The 21091-nt window shown below is 38.3% G+C and overlaps 1 protein-coding gene across 5 annotated transcripts in view; it reads left to right on the top strand.

The window, feature by feature from the left end:
• MAP3K20 (mitogen-activated protein kinase kinase kinase 20) overlaps positions 1-21091 on the top strand; it is a 166940-nt gene that overhangs the window by 88368 nt on the left and 57481 nt on the right. For all 5 annotated transcript variants that reach the window (XM_027557437.1, XM_027557455.1, XM_027557447.1 and 2 more), the window contains exons 6-9: positions 1766-1794; positions 1911-2048; positions 9809-9895; positions 15938-16012. In XM_027557437.1, coding sequence (XP_027413238.1) covers positions 1766-1794; positions 1911-2048; positions 9809-9895; positions 15938-16012 — 329 coding nt within the window. The remainder of the gene's footprint in view (positions 1-1765; positions 1795-1910; positions 2049-9808; positions 9896-15937; positions 16013-21091) is intronic.

The following is a 21091-nucleotide window of genomic DNA, read 5'->3' as shown; positions in this document are numbered from 1 at the left end:
TTAACAATTTTGGGAGGCAAGAGAGAGCAGTAGGACTTTCATTTTCTAAGTTATATAGTTTTATGATGTTAGATTTTTAAATAAACGCTGATCTTATGAAAAGATAGAAGTATTTTTAAAATAACTGAATATAATACTAACAAATATTTGAAAAATGTATAGCTTATTATATATAGTATTAGATTTAACCTCAGGCTATTTCTGTGTATTGGATCATGAAGAGATTATTTTCCCTACTTGTCAAGGTCATTAGTAACACCTAATAAGTACTGATAATATACCGTGTTCAAGGCATTGTGTGGCTTACCAAGGAAATGCTAGAAACATTCCTTTAGGATTCTGTCCTTGACCTTCTCCCTTCTTACATTTGATTCACCCACTCCCATAAAAGCCCTAACTGATCTTCGCATTGTCAAATAGATCTCAACTTCAAAACTGTGCATCTGCTTATTGAACATACTCACATAGGTATTTTGTATGACCCTAAAATGTGCTGTGTCCAAGTTGATCTTTTCATCTTCTCCCTATCCCCTAACAAATTATTCCTGCATTCCCCTTCTCAGTGAGTGACAATACCAGTTGCCTAATCCATAATCAAATTTTAAAAAAGGAGTTATAGTTTGATTGCTGAGTTCCTGTTATAACCATTATGCCACATTGCCTCTATTTTATTTCCTCTTTGAGTCCTCTTCCTCCCCCATAGCCAATTCTCCAAGCCCAGTTGATTCTGCTTCCAGCCTGTTTCTTGACTTGGTCCGCTTCTCTCCTGTCCTTGTCATAGACCCAGTGCAGGCATCATCGTCTCTCTTGGACTTTACCCTGCCTGCACAGTGATCTCCTTCCTCGCGTTCTGTCCCCCTGGGCACATTTGACCATTTCATTCCTCTGCTTAACATTGTTCACTGGCTTTCCATTTCTCACAAAGGCTCTTCCGGACCTGGACCTTTCCAAAACTGCATACCTCTTCCTCTGCTCCTGACCTTTTTCACAAGCTCACTCTTCTGCTTGGAAAACAAGCATTCCTCCCCCACTTCTCTTTCTGGTTAGCTCTGATTTGTTCTTCAGGTCTCAGCATAGCATCATTTCTTCCAGGGAACTTTGACCTCCTTACAATTTGACTTCTTAGACTGCTGTTTGGTCCTATGGCAATCTCCATCCCTCTCATCACAGAACTTATCTCACTTTATTATAGGTGTTTGCTTAACTCTGTTTACCACTAGACTGTAAGCTCCACCAGAGCAGAGACAATGCCAGTCTTGCTCACCTTCCTCTGCTAGAACGTAGTAAATGGCTTTGCCCACAGCGTATGCTCAACAAATATTTGTTAAATGAATGAATGTATAATGCAAATAGATGAGCATTATCTCCGCCTTCAAGAAAATTACTCTTCAACCAGAGGGAAAAACCATATTTACCATGAAGCAATAATGCTAATGACTTGCTCAGTAGAATGTGGACAGTCTAGTGTCAGAATCCAAGTGAAAATTTGGTTCCCTTGACTGCAACTGATCTATGCCTTTTTTATTAGACAATGCTACACTTAATTTAAAACGGGGTCTTAAAGCCCTTGTAATCAGCACCTCATAGAATTAGTTTTGTATTTTTATTTTAATGTCAGCTTCTTTTTCTAAAATCTTCAATGTGGTAAATACTTTGATTTTACTGTTCAGAATGCCACATAGAAGATAAAAATAGAAGTTTATGATTTTTTTCAGGATAACTCACACTGGATGATTTTTATAATTTATCTTTTTTTCCCTTTTAGTTGTTATAGCTGCTGATGGGGTATTGAAGGTAGGACTATTAATTTTTTAATTTTAAGAAATTTGGTTAATTTCAGATGTAGGTTTTATGACTAATGCTTGTTTTATTAGTAAAAAGAAAGTTGATACTCCTTTCTCTTTTCTCAGATCTGCGATTTTGGCGCCTCACGGTTCCACAACCATACAACACATATGTCCTTGGTTGGAACTTTCCCGTGGATGGCTCCTGAAGTTATCCAGAGTCTCCCTGTGTCTGAAACTTGTGACACATATTCCTATGGTGTGGTGAGTTCATTTCTCATTTCTTGTTGCCAAAGGGCATTAAAAAGCAAACAATGTATCGAAGCAGGGTATAACAGTTTAACATGGTTTTAGAGCAATGATACTGTTCCTGGTAGAGCATCCACAGCAGTGGCAACAGAGAGAATATTTTCTATTAGAAGGTTTACTCTAATCATTTTTGAGTTATTTCATCCTGTGTTGAGAAGAAACCGGTGCCATTTGCAAGGAGCAAATTAGATGGATCCTCAAATAGTATTAGAACTGATGCCCTTCTGCTTTCCTGGGTGGACATATGACTGTAGAATATCCTTATAAGTCAGTGAGAATGTAGATCCTTTAGAATGGGACTTCACTGTAGTGTGCTGCTCAACAACCACCCATAGATATGCTAAATGAGTTAAGTAACAGGAGATTTTTGAGCGTCAGCCATTAAAGTGAGAGTGAGTTTCCGGAGAATGCAGAAGAAAATGCACTTTTTGGTATATGGCCTTGCCCATGTCTGCTGCAGGTCTCATAGAGTGGCTGGCTGAAACCTGAATCTAAGGTGTCACAGAAGAAGCCTGGCTGAGCAACTTAGTTATAAGAATAGAATACTGTGGGGGTTGGGGGTGAGAGGCTCAAGGAATAGAGACCACAGGAACCAATCAGTGAAGAAGCAGAAGGAGGAGTTGCTAGAGGAGGAGTCTTGAGACGGATCATTCTTGAAGAATAAGTTGTGTCTGAATTAGCAGAGAGGAAGAAGTGGGACAACAGGGGAGTGGAGGGGTGGAAGGGGAGAGTGGGCAGGGCAGCTCTTTGTGGAGGAAAGAATTCATTGGAGCCTTTTTTTGAGGATAAGTTTTTTATCCCTAAAAACGCTGTATATATATATCCTTTACAAAAAGCCCAAAATAGCATTTGGGGGGAATTCCCAGGGAGTTCAGTGGTTAAGATTCTGCACTCCCAATGCAAGGGGCACAGCTTCCATCCCTGGTCATGGAACTAAGATCCCACATGCCTGTCGCAGCCAGCAAGGCTTAAAAAAAAGAAAAAAAATTAGTATTTGGAAACCCAGTCTTCACCGCTCATCTCTCAATCATACTGCCTCTCTATATTGTTACTTCTTTGAAGGACATTTTCATAGTAATGGGGGAGAAAGCTGTCTAACTTTAGACCAGATCAACATGCTTCTTCCTCCTGACTTTCTGTGTTTTCAACTAAGGTGGTAGCTGATGGTACAGGAGGATACCAACATCGTCCAACCCATCCCTGTTTCTGTAGAGTCAGTCAGGCTCTAGGTACTTCCTGCTGGCCTCACTGAGTTCTGGACCGATTTCAGTTCACTAGCTTTTTCTGTCATACTACATCTTATGTATACCAAAAATATCAATTTGATTGGCTATTGAAAAAAATCATGTCATAAATGAAATACATGTTTTTGGTGAAAGGCTGGAATTATAAAGTTTGGAAGACAGTAGTAGCATCAGGCTAAATATCTAATTTTCCTTAATTCTGTATATCTCTAAGAATGAAGGCTATAACTTCTTTAAAAAATTAATATCCTTTTCTTTTAAAATTATTATTATTTTATATTGGGGTATAGTTATAACCTATTTTAGACAGTGATCAAATAGTTCTTATCAAAAGAAGAGGAAAAGCCCAGAAGTTCCTGAAGAAATATATTCTAAAGCTGGTCCTGTATGTCAAAAGTTACTACATTCTGGGCTTCCCTGGTGGATTGTTCAGAGGTTAAAAATCTGCTAGCCAAAGCAGGGGACACAGGTTCAATCCCGCTCTGGGAGGATTCCACGTACAACTAATTCTATGGGGACCTAAGCTCATACATCACAACTACTGAGCCCACACACAGCAACTACTGAAGCCTGAGCACCTAGAGTCCGGGCTCCACAACAAGGGAAGCCTGTGTTCAGCAAAAAAGACCCAGCTCGGCCAAAAATAAATAAATAAATATATTTTTTAAATTACTACATTCTAACCATCCTGCAAATCAACTGCTGGGGAGTATGAAAATGGAGAAATAATTTAAGACTTTTTGTGAGATTATTTCCTCCTAATGAAGTTATGTTCCTTCATTTTAAAGTAAAAACCTATTTATTGTGTCAGGCACTGTGCTAGACACCAACTTGCTGCTGCTCCTGCTGCTGCTGCTAAGTCGCTTCAGTCGTGTCCGACTCTGTGCGACCCCATAGACGGCAGCCCATGAGGCTCCCCCATCCCTGGGATTCTCCAGGCAAGAACGCTAGAGTGGGTTGCCATTTCCTTCTCCAGTGCATGAAACTGAAAAGTGAAAGTGAAGTCGCCAACTTAGGGGCAATTTAAATTTTACTTTGCCTGCTTCTTGGGCCCAGCATTTCATTTTATCCTGTGGAATCAGGAACCGTCAAACTTTTTCTATAAAGGACCAGATAGTAAGGGTCACTTACAGTGTCTCTGCTGCATATTCTTTTGTGTTATACAACCATTTAAAACTGTTAAAAGCACTCAGCTATCTGTAGGGACCACAGTTCTCACTCTTTCCCCTTGCCTATGGATGTAAACATGTATAAATATATTTAGATGGTTAGAGTTTTTAAGTTACATTGCACATTTATGTGAATGAGAAGACTTCTAAGGCTCATTTTAGTACTCTACAAGTTCTCATGCGGTGCTTTTACTTTTAAAAGTCTCCCCACGTCTTAGAATTTTCCTCCCTCTGAAATCTTTGACTGGAAAGACACAACTGTGAGTTCTGTATAGAGTGAACTTTGGGGTTCAGCATTACTTCATTTATGAAAGCACACTTCACATTGCCTTTTCCCAAAGCTTTACAATTGCCCAGGCCTTTGTTTAAATGTACCCACCTGCTTCTCCTTAGCTGAAATGGAGTTTTGGTTCCAGTGACCAGGAACAAATTCCCTTCCACACAGAAATTACAAAAGATGTGAAGAGATGACTTTGTGGAGCTTAGGGTCTTCGCTGTATCTTTTTATAATCCATTTCACTCATTCCACATTAAATGCCCCCCCCCACCACCACATTAAATGTAGTTTAAATCAAGATTTCTGAACCTGCAAATGTACAGCTTATTTTATTAAAAAGCTTTCCTTTCAAGGAACTGCTCACCACTACTCAGTAGATGGGCCTTGAACCCTTCTCTTTATAAATTAGGTTTTCAGTCTGCTTATTTACTGATTCTACTTTTGTTTTGAGAGATTAAAAAGTGAAAGTGTTAGTTGCTCATTTGTATCCGACTCTTTGCAACCCCATGGACTGCAGCCCATCAGGCTCCTCTGTCCATGGGATTCTCCAGGCCAGAATACTGGAGTCGGTTGCCATTTCCTTGTCCAGGGGATCTTCCTGATCCAGGGATCAAACCCGGGTCTCTTGCATTGCAGGCTGATTCCTTACTGTCTGAGCTACCAGGGAAGCCTTGCTGCTGCTGCTAAGTTGCTTCAGTCGTGTCCGACTCTGTGTGACCCCATAGACGGCAGCCTACCAGGCTCCCCCGTCCCATCAAATGCTTAACAACTTTTTCTACCAAGTCATCAATCTTACAGCAAACCTGTAAGCAAACCAGTCACTGAACCTTTCCAGGGTTGCTGTATATTCACAGATCTGGTGTTGCTCTTCAGAACTTGTTTGCTTCAGTCACGTGCTTTTGAATATCAATTCTATATTCCTGTTAGAGTCTTCTTTTAACTGGGTGGGGCGGGGGAGGGTAAGTCTTTTCAGTAAATCTGTTAGTTTTTAAATAGTGGCTGCTCTTTTACTCTCTGAAAGAGAGAGGTTTACTCAGAATGCTGGTTATTCTTACCCCGTGGCTGCATCAGCCGAATTCCATTCAGAAAAGTACACATATGCTAATTTAGTTATAAACAACAAATCAGGATTTTATTTAATCATGACTCCTTCCCATTTTACTCTCGACAACATTAGTGAAAGGAAAAGTACAGAGCGTGCTTTACGGATCCTGTTTGTTTAAACAATCACAAATTTTTTTAAAGTCAAGAAAGCATCACATGCCCAAGGTAGTAGTCCGGGAGAGGATAGTTGTTAAGGTAGGGACCATGTTAGTTTTAGAAGTTTATAGTCCATAAACTTTGAAAATGATATCTAAGGAAGCAATGCAGATATTAAGAGTTTTTCATGTCCTTTCAAAACAGGTGAGTAAGCAGGTCTTCTTTGTCAATAGGTATATTTGCTTGCATAAGACATCCCATAGTTCATTAGAAGTCTGTTCCATTCATTGAGCCCCCCTACTCACATAGCAGTCACATGCAGATGAATAAGACCATAAAAAACAGTTGTCGTTTTTGAAACCCACCCATAAAACCCCAGTGTATTTTTGCTTTTTATTTTTCTTTCTCAGACTTGCTGTAAGAATTTAGCCCTTCGTAGTCTTAAAGTCCCTGGCCCTCCGCAGCTTAATTAACCTTTGTCTCTTCTTAACACATTGTGAGTCTAGCCAGCCTTGTACAGCCTTAAAATAAACATGCTGGTGAAATGCCAGAAACAGATCTTGTGGTCCTTGCTTCTACGCTGGTAAACTTCACTAGGCAGGCCATTGCTTGTATTTTATAAGGAAGTAGATTTTTTTCTGTCCTCTTCTGATGACTTCTCTTGAAGGAGTGTTTAGGATATTATCCACACACACAAAAAAAAGAGTTCAGGAAAGCCAGAATCATTGAAGAATAAGCGTTCTGAGAACCCAAGGCCTAACCACTCTTTAAAAACAAAGCTCGCCTAATGGCAATGCAGAAAGGATTACCTGCTCCAAAGCTTCTCAGCCAAAACCAGTTTTGAAAATAGAGCAGCTTCAGAGTGAGCATCACTGCTTCGCTTGTCTGTGAGTCCTGTTCCAGAACCACCCAGCTCAGGTAATGGCTTTCCATTGTTTGTAAAAGAAAAGGCAGGAAAAGTACACAGCTTTGTCCAAGTTTCTTTTCTGTAAGCTGAAAATAGAAATTTTCCTTGCAAGCACAGTTTAAATGTAGGGATGTCTCAATATAACATGAGTTGGAAAATATTTTTAAGGTGAAAGATCATAATAATGTTTGGCCTGCATCCCCGTAACTGATATTTTCAGGCATAGTTTAATATATTTTTAGACCTCCAAGTGACTTCCTCAACTAAGTTACTTTTTTTGTGCCAAATGTGATTTTGCTCAGTAGAAAAAGCAGTTGTCCTATCTCACATCGCCTACTTTTTGATACATTTCTGAAGCTGGCAAATAAATAATAGGGAATCATGAGATGTGCTGACCCTGGAATTAAACTCAAGATCCCATCTGGGCTTCAGGATCCAGCAGTTCAGGACGCCCTCTTGCCGGTTTCACATCTATCAGGTGGCTGCTCCCTGTGGTAGGTCTTCAGAGACACAGGAGGGAATAGAATGAAACTATCTTATTTTTTCCAGGGTTGGAACCCTTAGAGAAATGTAACTCTGATCCTATTAGATTTTTGGACACTTTCCAGTGGAATATTTTGGGATAAAGAATGGCATAAATCTTTTTCTGGTGTCATTCCCCAGGCTCTTAGTTCTGCATTTTACCCTACAAAAAACCCAAGCAGCTTGTGTGTGTGTGTGTGTGTGTGTGTGTGGTGTGTATTGTGCAGACAGGTCAGAAGGCCAGACTCTGAAAGGAGGGGCACAAGGCTGCTCATCTAAACATTCTGGTGTCCTGGGCATTTGAGGCAGAGTCATTCTTTCCAAAGAATGCCAAACCCCTTCATTTCCTTGCTCTTTATACCCCTTCCCCTCCCAACCCCAACACCAGGAAGTAGTGATTGCAGTAAATTGAGGGGCTTCATTTCCTGCTCAGACCTCTTGCTGCCGCCATCTCTCCACGCCTCCTCCACCACCACCATCCCCGCCCACTGCCCAGTGTCAGGTGACCACGTACCTGTTCTGTTCCCACCCTCCCTGTACTTCCAGCACTTGATTGAATCAGCCACTTCTGGGGTGCCCCTTACCTTTTCCTAATCACTTCTGTGACTAGAATAGAATTATTCAGTAGCTCTTCTAAAGAAGTACCTTACACACTTGATTAAAAGCCCAAAGAAGCTTCAGGGAATTATTTTTCTCCTGCTTGAGCAGCATCTGCCAGTTTCCCTGATTTTCCTGTAATTATCTTAGTATATTAGCCAGAACTCATTTAACATGTTACGGCTCAAGTAAGACTGAGCACTGGCTAAGGAAATAGTGGTTATCAAATTTGCTTGAATAGAGTGTATATTCTCAGTCTGCATTCTTATTTAGAAATGAGTTTTTGTTTTTAGAACAACAGAAATGTCAAGCAGAGGTGCTGCGTGTCTTTGCTTCTGCCTTGGCTCCAAACCTCCCTAAACTAGGGCCTGTTGAACTCTCTTTCTTCCATCTCTATAGTTACCTACTGTTGAGACCTTGACTTTCAGGGTGAGACAGCAAGTTCACATTCTAGCTCTGTCACCTGATAACTGAATGCCTTTGGGCAAGTTTATTTAACTTCCTTAAGCTTTAGTTTCCTCATCTATTCAATATCTATCTGATGGGACTGAGATTGATCATGATAGCATACCTAAAGGCTTAACAGAGTACCTGGAACATAATCACTCAGTAAATGATAGTGGCTGTTATTATTATGCTATTATTGATAAAATTGTAATTGTTTTTGCACTTCACAAAAGTGTGGGTAGACTCAAATCTGGATACTCATTTGTATAAATAAAGTGACTGAATGTAAAACTCCCCATTGTGGTGGTTCTTTGCTTGCTAACTTGTGTCTGACTCTTTGACCCCATGGACTAGCTGGCCAGGCTTCTCTGTCCATGGGTTTTTCCAGGAAAGAATACTGGAATGGGTCGCCATTTTCTGCTGCAGGGGATCTTCCCAACCCAGGGATTGAACCCACTTCTTCTGCATTGACAGGCAGATTCTTTACCATTGACCTACCTTGGCAGCAAAAATCTCCATGACTCAGAGTTTAAAGAGAATACAAAATCATTAGCTGTTTTCGGCATTTCCCACATCAGTTTGCTTTGTTTCAGCATTCCAGTGCAGATTTATTAATCATGCTAATCTCAAGGATTGCAGAGAGATAACATATACATACATTTGCACACACATGCACATGCATACAGCCTATATGTGTACATAGGTGTTTATTACACTTTAGAATACAATATAATAAATTATATCATAGGTGGGTGAAAATAAGTCCCTTTAGACTGACTCATTTTGAGAAAGATTTCTCCAAAACAGAAAATCTAAATGTTAGTTTTGCAAGTATCTACCATTTTGGAGTAAGTGGCTTAGCCAGTGGTTTGGATTTGGAGCTCAGTTTTTTTTTTATTTTATGAGACTGTTATTGAAGCTTTGAAAATATGTTTGAATTCCCAATTATTTTCATATAGAGATATTTATCAGAGATTGAAGGTACAAAGAGTTTTGACTAACAAAGTGTAAAATCTAGTTTATGGTGATTCATAGGAATTCTGTTAATTTACAAAATACAGTAAAATCACTTAGGTGCATTAGTTTCATAAAATTTTAAGCCCGGATCTAGATATTGTACTTCCTAAAGTGGATTTTTTTAAATAAAAGAGAACAGCAGCAACAACAAAATATATGTATATGTATAAAATATATGGAAGAAGCCCTATGCATGAATATATATGTTTTGCCCAAGTTTCTACAGATGGAGTTGGTTGTGTCTGGTAATTGGATACAGTTAAATGTTAAAGTTTCAGTAATATACCAAAAATATAAAGTACAAGAATAAAAATTCCATTTCCTTTTTGTTCCAGGTTCTCTGGGAGATGCTAACAAGGGAGGTCCCCTTTAAAGGTTTGGAAGGATTACAAGTAGCTTGGCTCGTAGTGGAAAAAAACGAGGTAAGACTACGATCCCCCATTCAGGTACATAGATCAGAAAACAGTATTGGGGTTTTGCAAAAGACTTTTTCATCTTCTTCAAATTGAAAGTAAGTTCACGCTTATGGAAAGATTAGCAGTAGGAGCTAACACAAAGGGTCAAAGTGATGTTATTCCTCATGAATGGACCCTTTACATCTAATTGTTGCAGCTTCACGTCGTGATGCTGTAGATCAAAAATTGTACAAGTACTGTACTAGTTTCTCAGTCTCAATTGTAAAACCTAGGGGTTTGTTCTTAGTGATGAAAGAGGCCGTTGCGTCCAAGGTAGGGGAACAGTTTAACTCCATCTCCTGCGTTTAGGACATCTTTTTTACTGTCCGGGAGTTGATATATCTGTAAGAGACCTTCAGCTACTTCAACTTACCTCTCCCAGCAGGAGTCACTATAGTACAAGAAACTGTCGCTTAGATGAGAATTTCAAAAATAAAAGAAGAAAAAATAGTTTCAAAAAAGGGAAAAATTACAGTTTTGCCACCTACGTTGAACACTACATTGAAGATGAGCTCCTCGCTGGAATTGGCGAGGCAGTGGCGTAACTGCTCCCTTCTTCATGCAGAGCCTTTCCATTTCAAAAGAACTTCAGTGGCGTAAACAGCGTTTGTGCTGTGTCCCCAGCCTCGCTTTTCTTCTTCCCACAAATTGAGGCTTTCAGTTAGTTGGACCTATGAGCCTACATCAGAGAACATGGTACATTCATATCAAAGAGAGCAACTACATTTTGAAAGGTTTAAAATTGTGACTGAAATGCACAGCCATGGAGATTCTCAGCATAAAGATGAAGCATCCAATATCAAGGTATTATGAGAACTTAGATCAAGTGATGGAAGCACGCAGTTGTCTTTGCAACACTGCAGAACAACTTTATTTCACAAAACTTCTTCATTTCCACGTCTTATCTGTGCCCTCCACAAAAGGGAAGGGTGCAGCCTTAGGATAAAATAATTTGCCAAAAGGCGAATATGTAGTAATATTCCCTTTTTAATGCCTTAAAAGAATTAGATTGATCTGCTCTCCATGGTGAGTGCAGAAACAAACTAGATCAATCAAAAAGCTGCTATTGACTGAGAGAAGCCAAGTTTTCATATTTAGATCACATAATCCACAGTTACCTTATTAATTTGTCCTCCTGAGCCATTGAGATTGGATGAAATGTTCATGATAGCTGAAGTTGATGGGAGAGAGCTGCCAATTTAAAGAAAAATGAAAAGGTGTAATATTTAAGAATGTGTCTTACTCATTGTTTCACAGAGGCTGTTCTGTTTTAATTAAATGTGGTAGTTCTTCCTGGTGTGCTATTCAATCAGACCTCACACACAGTATAACTGATTATTTTCATGGTATGAGAACCCACTTCTTTCTGTTCGGTTTCTTTTGCCAGTGAGATGATTAGACATTTAGTTCTGGGTTGACAAATAGAGTAAAGAAGGTTATTGACCTTCTGTTGACTTCAGAGCAGAATATTCAATGTCATTTTTTTTCTCTGTATCATTTCAAAATAAAGTAGGAGGAAATTTTATTTTAAAGCTGACTGAACTCTCCAAATATGTATAAGACAGAGTAATTAATATTCTAAAATAATATTTCATTTAAAGGAGGGCAGAATAGCTGTGAATCTAAAGCCCTTTGAAAATATTGGAGTATCCATCAAGGATTTTTAAAGCTGATGAAAAAAATGAATTTAGAAGCTGCCTTTGAGTAGTTGACTTGAGGCTTGAGAATCCCCCATAAATAGCTTTCAGGACCTCCTCAATGGGTACAAGAGGAGGCCATCTCCCTGTTTGTCTCTAGGGAATCCCCTAGAATGTACTGTTTTATCCATGGGGTGATCTGATGATCAGCTAATAACAGATGGAGACTATTCAAATGCCTCCCCTATTGTATTTATTAAATATAATAGTCAGTTGAAAGAAACCCACATGGTGAAATATATTTTCTCAACTTTCTAGTGAACCAAATGCAGATTGGGTGCTACAGGGGTATTTATCCATTCTCATTCTGCACAGTTCATTTATCAGAAATAGGGAAATTAAGTTCAAACGTAGTTTCCATTATCATCATTCAAGAAGATGTCTTCATTTCACCTCATAAATAGTGGCCCTTATTATCAAAACAAATTCTGTTGAGATAGCAATTAAAATAATTCCCAAGGATTTATTTTATAATAAAATTGAGACTTTGACTTAAATATAATTTCTAAAAATCCCTTCAATTTCTAATTATTTTATTTATTTTTGCTCTGAAATACCTTGGGTTATTGAGTTGAAAAGAGAAAGCTGTAATTGTTTTTCAAAGGCCTCATTTAAATAAAGAATGACACGTTTAAACTTTTAGGGAGATATTTTAAATGTAAGCTAGTCATTCTAGACTCATTGGAAGTTGCAAAAATATTACAAAGAATTCTGTGTACCCTTCACTCTGCTTCTCCCACTCGTGAGACATAGATATATATATATATATATATAATATCAGAATATATAATATCAGTATATATAATATCAGAACCAGAAACTTGACACTGATACATTACTCTTAACTAGATTCTAGAGCTTATTTGTTTTCACCATTTAGGATTGCTTTTTGCATCTATAGGAAGATCAATACTTTCTAAAAAATATATCTGAAGGCCTTTGATTCCAAACCCCTAATAATGAAATAAGGTCTTCAAACAATAACTTTTTCTATTATTAAATTCTACTGAAGCTATAATCCACAAAATGCTGTTAAACTTTACAAAGCAAACAATGAACCATTATAGAAGACATGAAGTTAAGAGAGTATTACTAATTTTTAAATCTTACAGGTATGTCTGTATGCCATTGGACTTTCCATAAAACTCAATTAGTAGTCATTCAGAATGTCCTAGCAATATAACTCCATCTTTTCAAGTACATAAATGTGTTTTATTCTAAGTAGCAAAACAGCTATTCTTTATTAACATGGAAATCCTCAAAAACTTAATCCATTTTTCTTGACTACACTTTAGAAAAAGGTAATAAACTTGACTTAAAAAATAATTATTGTATCTTATGTAGAAAATAGTGCAAAAAAGAAGAATATAATCTTTAATAAAAATGTCATGCCTAATTTAGTGATTGGGAATTATTTTCATTTTCAGTTTGAAACTTTTATTTTTCAATATTTAAGTTTTAAGTAGTCTTGCAAACCTGGTGTTAATATCTGGTTGTTTCAGGATGTTTTAACAGAATACCCACAGTTATGTAATCACACTTAAATATTTTAGATTCTCTTTTAAAGTACTTTTTAGTGCACCAAAATAATCCCTTACATAGTGTCTGAGTCTCGATCTAACTGATATTTGACCATGTCAGATAATTTTAAATAATTATGTCTCCTTTTGTAATGTCTCACATATGGCATCTAAAAAGTTTGTCAGTGTGAGAAGATCAACACCTATATTCAGCCAGTTCACATTTCAGTTCTTGGAAAATGTGCTGAAGTTACGCTGAAAATGTTACCTGTTAGGAAAACTTGTTTTTCATTACACATGATGTGTGTTCAGTCACATAATTGCAGTCACTGTCTGTTTATATTAGTTGCTACCCCAACGATCTTACCTTTTTTTTTTAGTAAACTCTTGATTTTCTTTACTTTCATGAAAAGGTTTCCAGTTCTCATTACAGTAAAATAATAGTGTCGTTTACAACATCTTACTCTAGTCTATGAAAGCACAAAACCAGAGGTTTAAAAATGCTTAGTGTAGTCTCTAACTTGCAGAGTTCCTTTTTTTTTTTTAGCTTTGCTTTAAAGTTTTATTTATTTTGGTTCTCTGATTTTAATTCCAGATTGTCTGTTTTCTTGGCAAGACAACTATTTTTCTAGTTTTATATGTAGCCTCCTCCAAATCTGATGAAATTGTTTTAAGGTTTTTATCTGCAAAACTTCTTGGCAAACATTGCAGAAAAAATCTTCCTACTACAGAGGTTCTCAGCTCTGTCACACCCGTGAGTGCATGCTCAGTCACTCAGTTGTGTTCAACTCGTTGTGAGCCCATGACTGTAGCCCACCAGGCTCCTTCATCCATGGGATTCTCCAAGCAAGAATACTAGAGTGAGTTGCCATTTCCTCCTCCAGGAGTTCTTCCCGACCCAGGGATCGAACCCCAGTCTCATGTCTCCTGCATTGGCAGGCAGATTCTTTACCACTGAGTGATCTGAGAAGTCCCCTTCATACTCAATACTCTGTTTATAACAATTATTTAATGCTCCCTCTTTATCCCTGAAAGGAAATTCAGTGGTAATACAGCCTACTAAACACATTGTATTTTAAGTCAACATAATACTCTAAATGTAATATAAGGAAGAAATACATATGTATTGCAGTGTATAAATGCTCAGGCATGATGACAGTGGAGGTGATAATGGAACACTTTTAGATGCTTGCACCTACAAATAAACAGAATTCAGCAGCTACAAATGCAGAATAAAGATGGGTTATTGTGAGTATTAATGATGCCAGTACCATGAGCAGCACTATATTGTAGGCAAGATTTTCCCAATATTATGCTAAGGTTATAAATAATGCAAAAATCAATCTACCCTTGATTTATTTCATTTAGTAGTTGCATTCAAAGAAAGTTCAGAGTATTTTAAAAATATTCAAAAAATACTCTACTTAGAAATCAAAGGTAGAGTCTAAGCTCAGAAAAGTATAAAGCTCATCGTTTTCTTGTCTTACATGAATGCACCTGGGGCATTTGAAGTTTGGTGGAATGCAGGAGAATTTTTAATCAGGCTTTATGATATATTGAAAGATGGTCAGCATTCTTGACCTGCTCTAGGTACAACCCTCCAGACTTTAAAACAAAAATGTCTCTGTAGATTTGTAAACTGCCTCTGGGAGAATTACATGTTCTATGAGAACCACTGCTCTAGAATGTTAGAAAAAGACTAGTCTTCACATTATATTCTTTGTTCTATCAAGTCCTTATATTTTATGAGTTTGGCCAAAACTAAGACATGATGAATCATCCATTCAGAGTGTCTCATTTGCCACTGAGAAAATACTTCTATAAAATTATCTCTGTGCTCACGTTTTCAGAAGTTGTACACCTATTGCCAAAGCTGAACTGGTTTCCTAGTTACCTGGCCTATTTGCAATTTTCATAGTCACCTATAAAAATACAGTGATAGGTTCATGGTTTAGGTTTATGTAAGTTAGCATATTGAAAAGCAGAGACATTACTTTGCCAACAAAGGTCCGTCTAGTCAAGGCTATGGTTTTTCCAGCGGTCATGTATGGACGCGAGAGTTGGACTGTGAAGAAGGCTGAGCGCCGAAGAATTGATGCTTTTGAACTGTGCTGTTGGAGAAGACTTGAGAATCCCTTGGACTGCAAGGAGATCCAACCAGTCCATTCTGAAGGAGATCAGCCCTGGGATTTCTTTGGAAGGAATGATGCTAAAGCTGAAACTCCAGTACTTTGGCCACCTCATGCGAAGAGTTGACTCATTGGAAAAGACTGATGCTGGGAGGGATTGAGGGCAGGAGGAGAAGGGGACGACAGAGGATGAGATGGCTGGATGGCATCACTGACTCGATGGACATGAGTCTGGGTGAACTCCAAGAGATGATGATGGACAGGGAGGCCTGGCGTGCTGCGATTCATGGAGCCACAAAGAGTCGGACACAACTGAGCGACTGAACTGAACTGAACTGAAGTTCCAACTTGCTCCTCTCTTACTGTAGTTTCTTTTGACCAGATTCTATATTTTGCTGCATTTGTTGTTCTGAGCCTGATTTCTTCATCCACTATGATTCCTCTTTGGAGGAAAAGGTAAAGTGTCATTAGAGATTAGATACTATGAATCTAAACATAAGTTCTCTCCAGTCACATATTAATCAACGGACGTTTTAAATTTCATGTCTTGTTTATGCTATTAAATTAATTCTTTCATATCTTCCAATTAGTATTTCCTTCCTTTAATGAGCAAATGCCTGTATTTTGTTTTGTTTTGGCTTATTTTTTCTTTCTCTCTTATAGAGATTAACCATTCCAAGCAGTTGCCCCAGGAGTTTTGCTGAACTGTTACATCAGTGTTGGGAAGCTGATGCCAAGGTATATATATATATATTTGTTGTTATTGTTGTTCTGAAATCTCTCTTGTTTGTCTGGCTTTGAGCTTTTAAAACATGGGATAATCAAATTCATTACAGAGCAAAACCAGGTTGCTGCTCCTTTGAGCCCCAGATTGACTGTGAAGGCTATCTGCTGACATTTGCTTGGCATGAAACCTAAAATCTCATTACTGGCTCTTTCTTACAGCACTCCAGCATTCTTGAGTCAGTAAAAAAGAATTTTGTTCCTTGTTTTTAATCTTCAGTAATAAGTCTTGCACCTTCACATTATATAAATACTAGCACACCATGCTTATTATAAGCCGGGCACTGTTCTCAACACTCTATCAACTGCTTTATTTCTCAGAATATCTCTGTGAACTGGGTATTGTTATTGTCCTCATTTTACACATGAAGAACCAAGGCACGGTTAAGAGGTGAGGTCAAGGCCACCCAGCCTGTAAGTGCTGGAGCTGGAGGCTGCGCCCAAGCTGACTGACGCGAGTCCCTGCACTTAACCCCCCCACCACATTGCCTCTACTAGAAGTCCAATGCACCATCCATTGCGCTGCAGAGCCTGACCACCACACTGCCTTTCTAACCAAAGACCAGGCAGAAGTAGCGCTTCTAGAGAAGCTCCATACACTCTTCCTGTGGAGTTTCAGTGATTTTTTTTAAGCTATCACAATAGAGTTGGAGAAATTCCAAAATTGAGGCTTTCATGTGGTTATCACATTCAAGCACAAATGGCCCATTTCCCTTCCCCGCAAAGACTGGTTTAAAAGACTGTCACATACATACGGAAGTGTTTATAGATAAAATGATAGGCGAGTCTTGGATTTGCTTCAAAATACAGGGAAGGGAAATGAATGATGGTATAGATTAAATAGGATGGGCCGTGATGATTTTTGGAGTGATAAGTATATGGAGGGTGTTCTTTCTACTTTGGTGTATGTTTGGAATTTGCTGTAATAAAAAATTTTTAAATAAAAAAAGATCCTCACAGATGAAATATCAGAATGAGAGAGAGAGACTCGAGATAAGAACTAAAATTTTTAAGTTTAAATTTCTGCAGTCCTTCATGGAAATAAGTGTATCACAAACTGACCTTTTAAAGATAGATCTAGAAAGGAAAATAAAAAAGACTTGAGAATGGAATTTCTTCCTTAATTTAAACTCAGTCCCTATATGACTTTCAAGAAGAATGAATAATGTACACAGCCATTCCCTTCATCTCCTCAGGGGAGGTTTCAGGACCCCCGTAGAATCCATGGATGCTCAAGTCCCTTATATATCAGGGGTGATTCAGTCGCGACCCTTCCCTTCACCCCAACTGTGGTTACACTTCCTCACATTCAACAACCAACTTGAACTCTGGCTGATTGAATCCATGGATACGGAAAGCTGTGGTTTGTCTAGGCAAAATAACTCAGAAACACTTGGTGAGTATGGGAATCGTGTTAGTATCACACAATTCAGGGTGAACCATAAGTAAAGCACACTGTTCCATTCCACAAGTGAGAACAACTGAACTCCGAGCACATCAGTGAGGCCAGTAGCGCAGCAACAGACACAGAACCAAGACACCCCTTCTGCCCAGCCTGTGCAAATTCACCTTTGCCCTGATAAACCAGCAGGCTCAATCGGCTTTCACTCCTGTTCATCGAACGACCTTCACCCTTTTTAGAGTCCTGTATTTACTTAGTATTTTTTTTTTTAATTAAAAAAATTTTAAACTGTTTAGTACTTTTGTTTAGGATTACTATTGTTTTATGAATTTTTTTGACAAAGTTGATAGGTTTTGAATGGTCTGTCTTGCCCTCTGTGGGCCCTACTTTAGTGTGTGATTTTGCAGAATGTGGGGCTTTTTAAGCATGAAGAGAAATGCCTGCACTTTGCAACTAATCTGGTGGAAATTATAATTGGCTATTTGCAAGATTTCTGTAGAATATTTATTTTATATGATTAAAATACAATCTTTTCATATGCTACCACTTATATATCCATTGTGGCATATTTAGTCATTTTGGTAGTATTTTTCTCTCTAATGCGAAAGTGGAAGTCGCTCAGTTGTACCTGACTCTTTGCAACCCCATGGACTATACTATACAGTCCATGGAATTCTCCAGGCCAGAATACTGGAGTGGGCAGCCTTTTCCTTCTCCAGGGGATCTTCCCAACCCAGGGATCAAACACAGGTCTCCCGCATCACAGGTGGATTCTTTACCAGCTGAGCCACCAGGAAAGCCCAAGAATACTGGAATAGGTAGCTTATCTCTTCTCCAGGGGATCTTCCTGACCCAGGAATCGATCTGGGGTCTCCTGCATTGCAGGTGGATTCTTTAGCAACTTAGCTATCAGGAAAGCCCTTTCTCTCTGATACTCAAATAGAAATTTCACTCGAAATTATTAGTGCTAAATTAGATGAATGCAACTAGATCACTGTAACTGTAATTATATTTCAGTATACAAAGCAGGTTTTTAATTTCTTAATCTGTGACTCTGTACTATATTAATTAAAATTCTAAGAATATTTATGGTATATTAATTAAATGATAGTGTAAACACCTACACAATAAGGACATTAGGTCCAGAGTTGATGCCATGAAGCTGGCATATCTTTTTAACAGGTAGTAAGCTGACGCTTCAGAGAAGGCAGTGGCACCCCACTGCAGTACTCTTGATTGGAAAATCCCGTGGACGGAGGAGCCTGGTGGGCTGCCGTCCATGGGGTCGCTAAGAGTCGGACAAGACTGAGCGACTTCACTTTCACTTTTCACTTTCATGCATTGGAGAAGGAAATGGCAACCCACTCCAGTGTTCTTGCCTGGAGAATCCCAGGGATGGGGGAACCTGGTGGGCTGCCGTCTATGGGGTTGCACAGAGTCGGACACGACTGAAGCGACTTAGCAGCAGCAGCAGCAGCAGCAAGCTGACACTTCTTTAATATCAGAGGAGTCTTGTCTTCTAGCACTGTGAAGTATGAATAAGGTTTAGATCAGTTTTTTTTTGTTTCCTAAATTCATGGCATTTTATTCTAATACAACTAACATATATGCCCTCTATATTTGATTTGATTATGCCTCCAGCTCACATTTCTAAGTCATTGCTCTCTCCTCTAGACATACCTTACACACCTTCTTTATTCCTGAAACATGTTCTTTTCCTTCTTTTCTTTCCCCTCCTGATTACTTCATCATCAAGCCTTCCCCAGTTATTGTTTCCCCTGCCCATACTAAGTACTCCTTTTCCTGAACCACAGTCTGGGCTACTGCCTCATTTTGTGCTGTTGCATTTTAAAAAGCATCTTGTCTTCCTAAATGGATTGAAGGCTCCACGAGGAAATAGAGTTACTTTTTCTTTGTTTCCCTATAGCATCTCCTGTAAATTTAGCAAGTAGATGTACAATTTGTTGTTGACTAAAGCAGCCAGACCAAGGTTTATTTCCTGAGAGGCCATGTTTTAGTTTTCTGGCTAGAAGGAAGGAAGGATTAGTCGTTCAATCGTGTCTGACTCTTTGCGACCCCATGAACTGGGGCTTGCCAGGCTCTTCCGTCCATGAAATTCTCCAGGCAAGAATACTGGAGTGGGTTGCAATTTCCTTTTCCAGGAGATCTTCCCAACCCAGAGATTGAACTCAGGTCTCCTGCACTTCAGGCAGACTCTACCATCTGAGCCACCAGGGGAGCTCTTCTCTGGCTAGAAGTATATAGCAATTCAAACAGAAGTTGGTCCCAGTCCTATGCACATAGATACAGCAGTAGTTGGTAAAAATATATTTTAATTATTTTTATTTTCAGTCCTTAGATTCTAGAGTATTAAGACAGATTAAAATGTTCAGCTCACCTGTAGAAATATGTTCTTTTGCAACAAGGAGGTAGACGTGTACAAGAGAAAAAACTGCTCCTGTATTAGATAAATGTTGGGTCATTCCAATGGCTTTGATCAGATGCTCAAAAAAAACCTTTTTTTTTTTTTTAAGAAAAGAAGAAAGTAAAGGTGAATATTAGTTCAAGTTCTAAAATGACATTTCTAAAAAAGGACAAAGCAATAGGTAAAGCTCCAAGTTTGATAGGAAGTAATATCTTACTCTCATGTGATAAAATATTTTGAAGGATTTAAGAGAATAGACCCTGGTTCTGTAACTTGCTACCTGTGTGATACTGGGAAATTCATATTTTTCTGAGACTGATCTTCCTTACCTATAATATGAAGATAACAAATAATGTATACAGATGCTTAATAAATGGTTCTGGTTGTGCCTTTTTAAGTAGGCAGAGCCTACATAATACATAAAAGGAAGCTAAGCCCCTTTGGAGGAAGATCCTAGACCACATGTTGTATTCTGTGATCAAAATACTCATGAAATATTAACATATGATTCTACATTGCTGCTATGTTCTGAATGTTCACTTGGATAATTTCCATCTGGGAGCATATTCTAAATATGAAATAAAGATTTTTCCAGGGTTACTTGCCATCCAATTACAAAAAATGTTTTACCTTGTCTCAAGAATGATTAAGTGTAGGGAAAAATATTATTCTTTGAAAATTTGTCAGCTCCTCCTGCTTCTTTTCCATGAAAAATGAAAATCCTATATGTATTAATTATATAATTATATAATTAGCTCCTGTACAAACAAAACATTTTTCCTGTTGCTACCTGACACATGGATGGAGAAATTAAAATGGAAACACATTCAAAGAAGACAAATGTCATTTTTTCAAATTTCCAACTTAAGGCACTTTTTGCTTATTACAAGGCTTAATGTACCATCAGTGACATTAGGCTACCTACACCCTTTTTTTAAACACACACACACACACACACACCCCCCCTTGAAAGAGGACAATAACGGCAGAACTCAGAATAAATATTCCAGTTTTATATTCCTAAGAAAAAATTACCTTGCTTAATGTAGGAAACACTCAAGTCCTAAGAGCAAGCCACCTCAACATTCTTTCTTCTTGTTTTTGTGCTCCTAAATTAAAATGCATGTTTTAATTGCTGCAACTGTAATTCGTTCAGAAATGGTATAATTATGAGGCGTGATGAAGAGAGAATGTGCATCACCCTTTT

The sequence above is a fragment of the Bos indicus x Bos taurus genome, chromosome 2 (assembly GCF_003369695.1).
Source record: "Bos indicus x Bos taurus breed Angus x Brahman F1 hybrid chromosome 2, Bos_hybrid_MaternalHap_v2.0, whole genome shotgun sequence".
Lineage (NCBI taxonomy): Eukaryota > Metazoa > Chordata > Mammalia > Artiodactyla > Bovidae > Bos > Bos indicus x Bos taurus.
The sequence above is the reverse complement of the archived record's forward strand: the minus strand, read 5'-3'. Positions and strand labels throughout refer to the sequence as shown.